The following is a 9,631-nucleotide window of genomic DNA, read 5'->3' on the forward strand; positions in this document are numbered from 1 at the left end:
CATCTTTTATTCATATTTATTGGAAAGGGGTTAATTTTGAAATGGTAATATTATCCTTTATTTATATTCACATTAATATCAAATAAAAAAGGTTTATGATTAAGTATACAAATTAATAATTGAAACTTGTTTGTTTGTTTGTTTGTTTGATTAAATTAACGTCCTATTAACAGTCAGGGTAATGTAAAGGCGGGTTCCCATGTATGCGGTGTGTTAAGTGTATAAAGTGTATAGTGTGTGTTTTGGGAGACTGGCGTATATTCGTGTTGTGTCTTCTTGTAGAGTGGAACTCTTGCCCTTTTTATAGTGCTACATTACTGAAGCACGCCACCAAAGACACCGTGCAACACATCCCAACCGGTCATATTATACTGACAACGGGCGAACCAGTCGTTTCACTCCCTTTATGCTGAACGCTAAGCAGGAGCAGAAACTACCACTGTTAAAGACTATGGTGTGTCTCGGCCGGGGGATAGAACCAGAGCTTTCCTAATAGGGGCGAGGGCTCAACCAAAGTCCAAAATTGGGCGGTGTCAAGGGAGACGGTAGAAAGAAGAAAGTAAAGTAGGAAGACAGAAAAAATAAGAAAAAATACCCTTACCAGGTAAAAGGCAGAGTTATCTTTTCCCTAGCAACCGTGGGATAACCCTGTCAAGTATGAGAGAAATTAGTTTTTAAAGATGCCCCACCGCCGACAGAGCATTAACGATACTCATCATTGAACAATAACTGACGTTTACGTGTCTAATTAATACAAAATCCATATTAGATAATCATTTTGATTTTGGTGTATGCGCAATTAGTGTTTTACTTTATATAGGGCCTAGTACCATTTATTTCTGGACGCAATCAATTTTGTTAGATATTTTGTCTAAAGTAAAATAAGAAGTTCAAACTTTTAAATGGTGGTAATGGTGTAAAGAGAGTGTCTTTTTTGTAACAAAAAAAAATACTTCATCTGCTCCTGATTTTGATTGAGATCAAAATACCGTCCTTCAGCAGCGTAGCATCTTTAAGTAAGCGATTGGTAAATTGGCCGCATGTAAACAATGCTATTTAAACTTTGTATGCCAATATATCACTTCTTAGGTGTACTTGAACATAACTTGGTTGATAGAAGGTGGGATTTTACCATAGGTATAACTGTTGACTCGTAGATTGTTGTGTTGCTTTTAAATTTTGGCATACGTAAATATCACTTGTTTAAAAAGGGTCTAAAACTTAAACAAATAGGCATTCATTCGTAGGACGATAATGGAAACAGAGGATGAATGTATGTTGCTAACTAAAATGGAATAGAAATGGTGAAAAAAATATGAAAGCGATTGAAAATTGAATTTAACATCTAAGCAAGGGACTACTAGTGTGTGAACGCTCCATCGAACACTATCATATGTAGGTAAGCTAAATATAGACATGTTTCTGAACATCTACTTTTAATACGAGAATTGCTTGATATAATTATAATAATTGATAATCATTATCTAATACGATATAATTATAATAATTGATAATCATTATCTACATGAATTATTTCACATACCGTATTTGACCCAAAAAGCTTATTAAAGTAATGAAAATGTACTGAGGTGTATTTCTGCCATCGTACTGTTTGAAACTGAGTTACAGTAACCCAACTTTGCCGAGATTAATATATTGATTTGTTCATTAATAATGCTTAAAAGTAAATCAAATAAGAGGCGCTTAATAGAAACAAATTTGGACTAGCCTTTTTTTAAAAAAACTTTCTTCAAAGTAAGCCATAAATCGATTTGCAAAAGGTAGCTGTAAGGAAACCAACACAGTTTTAATACTTTTAGTCTTCATTTAATTCGAAGTAAGTGCAATTGAGGCCGATAAGAAAAATAGGAAAGGGGCGCTTATAAGGATGTGGGCGGTTATTGGGTCATATACGCTATGTCCATCATCCAGTCGCAATAATATAACTCAAATATCTAGAATCGAATATGTCAATAAATCGCTGTAGAAATAAATATCTCCACGAGTCAAACCACCTAAAATAACACGAAAACAGTAATATATATTTCTACCACTATCGGCGATGTTATTCAACTCTCATGACATAGAATAAACACTGCAGCTGTTGATTAACAATTTGTATATACCACACGTGGTATAAACTCTGGACGCATTCTGATTGGCTGACACGGTGAACTTTGACCGAACTACTTATTTCTCAGTGTCACGTCATCATTGTTAACGTCATCAATAATCAAATGACGTCATTTTATGTTGTGATCGCCGCTTGACGTCCAAAACTGCTGTTGGAAAGCGTATGCGTCGTGGTCGTTGTGTAAAAATACGTGACCTTTTCATACATGTGAAATTGACCTTTAGTACCAATAATACATCTTGACAGACTAGAATTTTACTGATGCGTTTCGTAGATTTAACGTGTATTAAACGAACTTGATCTTGATGGTAATGGCTTGATGATTACCTGGCGCGAAATAGACGATGGTATGTTGTGCGAATGCTTTTACATGTATACATGTAGTCCGACATTGAGTTTTATTTTCTGGAAGTAACCATGAAGACTTGAACTCAATAAGACGTTAATTGAGTATTATTTAACCCTAAAGATGTTCCCATTAAGAAGACTTTTATCGATGGATTCTTTATCAAACGATGACTTTTGAATACTAATTAGCGTCTTTTTGCTCATGAAAATATTACTACTAACACCTTATTTGCATATTTTGGTCAATATACGTTGCCGTATCCATGCGTATTTCTATCGGCTAAAATCGACTGTGATTGTGGTAGAAACAGGTCACACTACTCGTAGTTGTTGACACTACTCGTAGTTGTTGAATATTGAATTTATTCCAAACTCGTTAGGGTTTTTTTGAAGTTAAAGCTTAATCTCCTGTCTTTTGTAACTTTGAAAAATAACTAACTCGTGTGGAATAAATTCAATATTTGACAACCAGTTATTGTGTAACCTCTGTATATGCCACCATGAGAATCAAATATTTATACATGAATATTTTTTTAGTGCAAGGAATGGCTCCACAACAAAATGGCGGATTCCAATCACCTCAAACCGGACATAAGCAGAATGCTGGATACCCTCCTTCATCGGGACACATGCAGAATCCGGGATATCCTCCCCCAGCAGGACACACGCAGAATGCGGGATACCCTCCCCCATCTGGACACACGCAGAATGCGGGATACCCTCCCCCATCTGGACATACACAGAATGCGAGATACCCTCCCCCATCAGGACACACGCAGAATGCGGGATACCCTTCCTCATCAGGACACACGCAGAATGCGGGATACCCTCCCCCATCAGCACCCACACAAAATGCAGGTTACCCTCCCCAATCGGCAACCATGCAAAATGCGGGATACCCTCCCCAATCGGGAATAACGCAAAATGCGGAATACTCTCCCCAAACCGGACAAGTCCAAAATGCTGGATTCTCTAACACAACGAATTTTTCTCAAACTCCCCAATCAGCACAATATGAAAAACCATCAGCAGGAAACCAACCTCAGACGACTGAAGTTGTACCAGCTACTTACAACAATGGTGTACATTCCGCTTCTGGACAAGTAGTTTCAGAACTTCCTCCCAAATACGACTCTACCGAACCGCCTCCATATACCCAATAAATAACATGTTTTCAAAAAATGCACCTAGGGAAAAAACCGGAGTTTTATGGTTTGCTTATGTTTTTTTTTTTTTCTATTTTTATAGATCCAGTCTTCAGTATGGGATAAACACAAACAATTTCTCCTTTGTAGACATACTACTTCTGACTTTTTCATTATTTTTAACCTGTATGAAAAAAGACATCTGAGAATGCCCAATAAACCTGAGGTTATGGTAGTATGTTATAGGAAATTTCAGAAAAGATGGCGTGACGTCACAGAAAGTTTACATCCGGGTCCTCAAAGGTAAAAACACAGTATGTCGACTTATAAAAACAACAACAGTTACGTACATCCATGCTACACAATCGATACTGTGGCAAAAGTATTAACTTTCATAATTGCAAATTCTGATTTTAAAATGGTTTCTTATTGTTTAAGAGGTTACAGACATTTCTATTTTTATATTTACAATTGTTTGTTGCTAAATATATTTCTACAGATTTAGTGTTGAAGCCAGCTTGCGAAGCAGTGCCGGGTCGACACATCACACGTACCCATTTTTTGTTCACAGGTAGAAATCCATGTTGTGAAAAAGTTATGAATAGATAATTGATTGTATTGTGTCATGTTTCTGTTGTACATGAAAACGGTGTGCACAACACTTTCTAACATAACGAAATGTGGACCATATCTGGCCAGACTACGGCCGCCCGCTCGTGCATGGCTTCAAATTCGTCGCTAGTAGATCACCGCAGGCCACAGCATTGTTGGGGAAATAAATCATATTAATAATTACTAACACAATTATCTCAATAAGAACTTGTTTAAGATATATATTTTGTTATTTTATATGTACATGTTGTTTTAATGGAATGCTCTTGTAGGCCATGGGCTAGGAGGGTCCCACATGCACCCCCCCCCCCAAACCTCCGAACCAATATTTTTCTTAACCCTTATGACCCACTGATCACAAATCAAAATGTTAACATTGCATAAGTTGGGATGAACTTCCGGTTATGACGTCATCAAGATGGCCGCCATCTCAAATTTCACTACAAAATAAAAAATAGTCATAACATTGACATTTCTCAACCGAAGTAGACAAATGAGGCATCAAAATGACCAAAATAGAACACTAAAAACATATCAGGACCAAATAACCAAATATATGTAGTGATTTTTACGCAGGAAGTGAAGTGGAAAAAATAGGATTTTAAGCTCAAAAATGGTAATTTTTTAGTAAATTTTTCATATTTTGATTGACGCAACAAAAACGTTTTCCAACCGCAAACTATTATTTCTAATTAGTTTTTTGTCCACTTATAAATCAGTTTAAACAAAAACAAGAAAAAAACCAATGTTAACATTATATAAGTTCCGGTTATGACGTCATCAATATGGCCGCCATCACGAATTTCACTAAAAAAATGAAAAATATTCATAACATTGACATTTTTCAACTGAAGTAGACAAATGAGGTATCAAAATGACCACAATAGAACAACAAATACATATCAGGACCAAATCATCCAATATATGTAGCGATTTGTACGTAGGAAATGAAAAAATAAGATTTTAAGCTCAAAAATGGTAATTTTTCAGCAAATTTTTCATATTTGTCTTCATGCAGCAAAAATGTTTCCCAACAATTATTATTGATCGTAATCAGTTATTTAATCTCTTGTCAATCAGTAAAAACAACAACAAAATATATAGAAATGCAAAAGAGAATTATTGTTATACCATCATTTGGTTTACAAAGCATCACCGTTTGCGTATACAGGTCATATGATAGTGTATTTTTCCCAAACCGCCGAGACTACAGTTTCCTGGTGTCTTAGAATTTCCTGAATATAATAGTGGCTATTGAAAATTTAAATCTTAACAAAGAATTTTAGGTTGGCTGAATATCTAAGTGGGACTTCAAAATAATTCACTTTCATGTTCGAAATGTTGTACACTAGTAGCGTCTCAAACTGAATTATTACAGCAAAATGCCAACTAATAGCTATATGGTATCAAATTAAAACTGAGGTAATTCTGTCATACCGTAAATACCATGACACTTTCCGAAACGTTTTGTGCCTTTTAGAATGAGCACATCCAGTATTATTTCCTGTGTATAACGTCAGGAAATGTCAGATGGTTACTTAACAGTGTCACATATTTCTTTCACTAGTTCTTTGTCTTCGATAGCGATGAGCTGATGTGACATTACATTACCGGGTTGCCATCGTGGTTGTAGCTTGTCAACCTCCATGGCCAGAGTTAACATAAGAAACATCAGTGTCAGGGATGTAGGAGCTCTTCCTGTTTCCAACCTACGGTAGTGATTCAAATATCGTATATGATGTTCCAGACTATCAGATCCCCATTCTGCGAAGGTTTGAGCTGGTTCTCCTTATTTCGTATGAAGCACAATTCCTCATTCTTGTGAACCTTCAGTGACCATAGATGGCACAGGTGGATTCTTTGAGGTCATAAATGAGGTCTGCAGTGAAGTTCCACTATTTGCCAAGTCTGAAAAGCACTGTAGAAAATTTTATTTCTGGAGAGTCTTCAATGGTCTCTTTACGCATACACCAGATGTGACACAACCAGCACCTTCAAGGGAGTGGGAAAAGTCAGACCAATGAAAAACATTTAACATTAATGGCCTCATTAATGACCTCGATGATATCACCTGTGCCATTTATGGGCGCATGAGGGTCCACTAGATTAATGAATGGTACTTCAAATTATGGAGCTATGTGCTAAGGAGAACCAATTCCACCATTCGAATAATGTGGATCTGGTGCAGTTTCCATTATGCCGAAGAAGTCTGGAACAGTATATACGATATGTTAGAATCTGAGGGAGATCCCACATCTCTGAACCTATTGTTCCTGATATGAACTCTGGCCAAGGATGGGTTATGAAAGATGACAGGCTAGAACAACACTGGTAATGTACTGTCACATCAGCTCATCGACATTGAAGACAACGCTATGGCTTTCGACGAATTTGATACTGATATCTCGATTATTCTGATAATTTGGACTACCAGCTACCAGACATGCCGAGTCTCTTCAGTGGATGGAGCAGTGAGTCGAGAAAGCACGTACAATGATAATGGTTATCATAAAGAACCAATGAAAGAAATATGTGACACTGTAGTAACCATCTAACATTTTGCCTATGCTATGCATAGGAAATAAACAATGAATGTTCTCATTTTCAAAGACACAAACGTTCTGAAAAATGATATAAAGAGAAACACAGGCTTAGGTTACATTTGTTACTCTATCAGTAGGTGTTGTGCTGTAATAATTATTTCTGAGACGCTGGTCAGCGTCAGCGGTTTCGAGTTCGAAAAATAGCATATGCCCATTATACGCACCTGGTGATGTTTTGTAAACCTAATGAGGGTATAACAATAATTATCTTTTGCATTTCTATATATTTTAATTTTTGTTGGTGTTTTCATTGATTTATTGATTTATAAGAGATCAAATAACTGATTACGAATAATGATTTGTTGTTGGGAAACATTTTTGCTGCATGAAGACAAATATGAAAAATTTGCTGAAAAATTACCATTTTTGAGTTTAAAATCTTATTTTTTCATTTCCTACGTACAAATTGCTACATATATTGGATGTTTTGGTCCTGATCTGTACTTGTTGTTATATTGTGGTCATTTTGATACCTCATTTGTCTATTTAAGTTGAAAAATGTCAATGTTATGAATATTTTTCATTTTTAGTGAAATTCGTGATGGCGGCCATCTTGATGACGTCATAACCGGAACTTATTCAATGTTAACATTGTTTTTTTCTTGTTTTTGTTTAAACTGATTTATAAGTGGACAAAAAACTAATTAGAAATAATAGTTTGCGGTTGGAAAACGTTTTTGCTGCGTCAAGCAAAATATGAAAAATTTTCTAAAAAATTACCATTTTTGAGCTTAAAATCCTATTTTTTCACTTCCTGCGTATAAATCACTACATATATTTGGTTATTTGGTCCTGATATGTTTTTAGTGTTCTATTATGGTCATTTTGATACCTCATTTGACTACTTCGGTTGAAAAATGTCAATGTTATGACTATTTTTCATTTTTTAGTGAAATTTGAGATGGCGGCCATCTTGATGACGTCATAACCGGAAGTTCATCCCAACTTATGCAATGTTAACATTTTGATTTGTGATCAGTGGGTCATAAGGGTTAAGAAAAATATTGGTTCGGAGGTTGGGGGGGGGGGTGCATGTGGGACCCTCCTAGCCCATGGCCTAACTGTAAATGCCGACCAGGATACATTGCGCACGGCTTCAAGAATCCTAAATACTCAAAGTTTTGTTTAAAAATATGATAAAAAGAACTTACAAACTGACTCATTTGTATGTTATAAAGTAAATCCCAAAATTGATGAAAAAAATTAACCAAAAAACGTAATTTTATGTTACTGAAAATGGACGAAATTCGGGTTCTCGGCTGAACTGTAATGGCTGCCGTGGGCTTGGGGTAATCTACGAAAGCAAATGTTTAATTTTGCGCTAATCATACATCGTAAGGTGTTTTATCAAGTAACACTTCGAAAACAGTAATTGCTTATAATTACATTTTGGGGAATTTTGAATTTAATTTGTAATTTCAAGTTGATGTTTGCAAAATATCTGTCAATGTCTATACGTAATGGCGACCGTGTTTTCTCGTAGCGGTCGAAAATGGAGTATAAACAGAGTAAAATATATGAATACCATATGTTTAAATTTGTATATTAATGCAAAATATTTTTATTTACACCTTTTGAGATAAAAATAACGCAATAGTTCTCGAATTGCCGACTATCTATTACAATAAAATGTAAACAAACATCGCAAGCGACTGTGTTCCCACAATGTTTATGTGTACAGATATAAGAGATGTACCTTTGAGCGCCCGGATGTACCTTGGTGTGACGTCATCGCCATCTTTTCTGATATCTCCTATAGTTGCTTTTTAAAGTTAATTCTTAAAAAATGAATAGAAATATCTATAAACACTATTTTACTTTATCTGGTAGTCTTAAAAATTTATTACAATGTGTAAGTATTGATGATACAAGATTTCATTTCAGAGGGATACTATTTTCACTTTCATTACAACTAGTTTGTCTCCGATAATCAATGTACCATATAATGTGTCAATGCAAATTAGATTGTATTGTTCCTTTTATGATGCATACCTTAACCAAACAGCTTTAAAAAAGTCCTAAAGTTCATTATAGTATCGTTAATCATATTAACACATCCTGAACAATTTTGCACAAATATCTAAAATAGCAAGTTTCGTAACGCCGTTCTTCCTATATTTTCTAATGTCGTAGTAGTTGAATGTGGCTTTGCAAACGGTAAAACAAAACCAAAATAAACTTCATTGTAAACAGGGATTTAAACAGGGACTCTTGTATTTCTTTGGTGTTGTAACTTCATTTTATGTCATATATAGATATGGTTCAAAATTATTATTACTATTGATAAACTTTTTATATATATATTTTTTTTTTTTTTTGTATCGAAGACGTAGTGAGTATTTAAGAGTTAACTTCCTACACTTTTACATAGATACATTTTTTTGACTTTGTAACTTCATTTTATGTCATATATACAATTGTTCTAAAATCATAATAACTATTGATATTTTTGTATTTTGTATCGAAGACGTAGTGAATATTTCAGAGTTTACTTCCTGCTCCTTAACGCAGATGCATTTACTTAACGCTGTACCTTCAATTTAAGCCATAGATACAGATGTTCTAAAATTATTATTAGCATTGATAAACTTTTTTATCACGTAGTGAGCCTTTAATAGTCTGCTTCCTGCATTTTTATCACGTAGTGAGCCTTCCTGCATTTTTATCAGTCACGTTCATTCATACGACACGGGAAGTCAACACAAAGGGCTTCCCTACTTACGTCAAAATGGATTAAGATGTTTTTAAGGTTAACATCAACTTAAATTCTCCGAAATGTTTAGGTTTTG

At 35.0% G+C, this 9,631-nt stretch overlaps 1 protein-coding gene across 1 annotated transcript; it reads left to right on the forward strand.

Annotated features, from left to right (window-relative positions):
• The first annotated feature begins 3,027 nt into the window (after positions 1-3,027).
• On the forward strand, positions 3,028-3,645 carry LOC138308633 (annexin A7-like). The gene has a single exon (XM_069249673.1). It carries the CDS (start codon positions 3,028-3,030, stop codon positions 3,643-3,645), a length of 618 nt encoding a protein of 205 aa, XP_069105774.1.
• Positions 3,646-9,631: the final 5,986 nt, after the last annotated feature.

This window comes from Argopecten irradians, chromosome 15, assembly GCF_041381155.1.
Source record: "Argopecten irradians isolate NY chromosome 15, Ai_NY, whole genome shotgun sequence".
Lineage (NCBI taxonomy): Eukaryota > Metazoa > Mollusca > Bivalvia > Pectinida > Pectinidae > Argopecten > Argopecten irradians.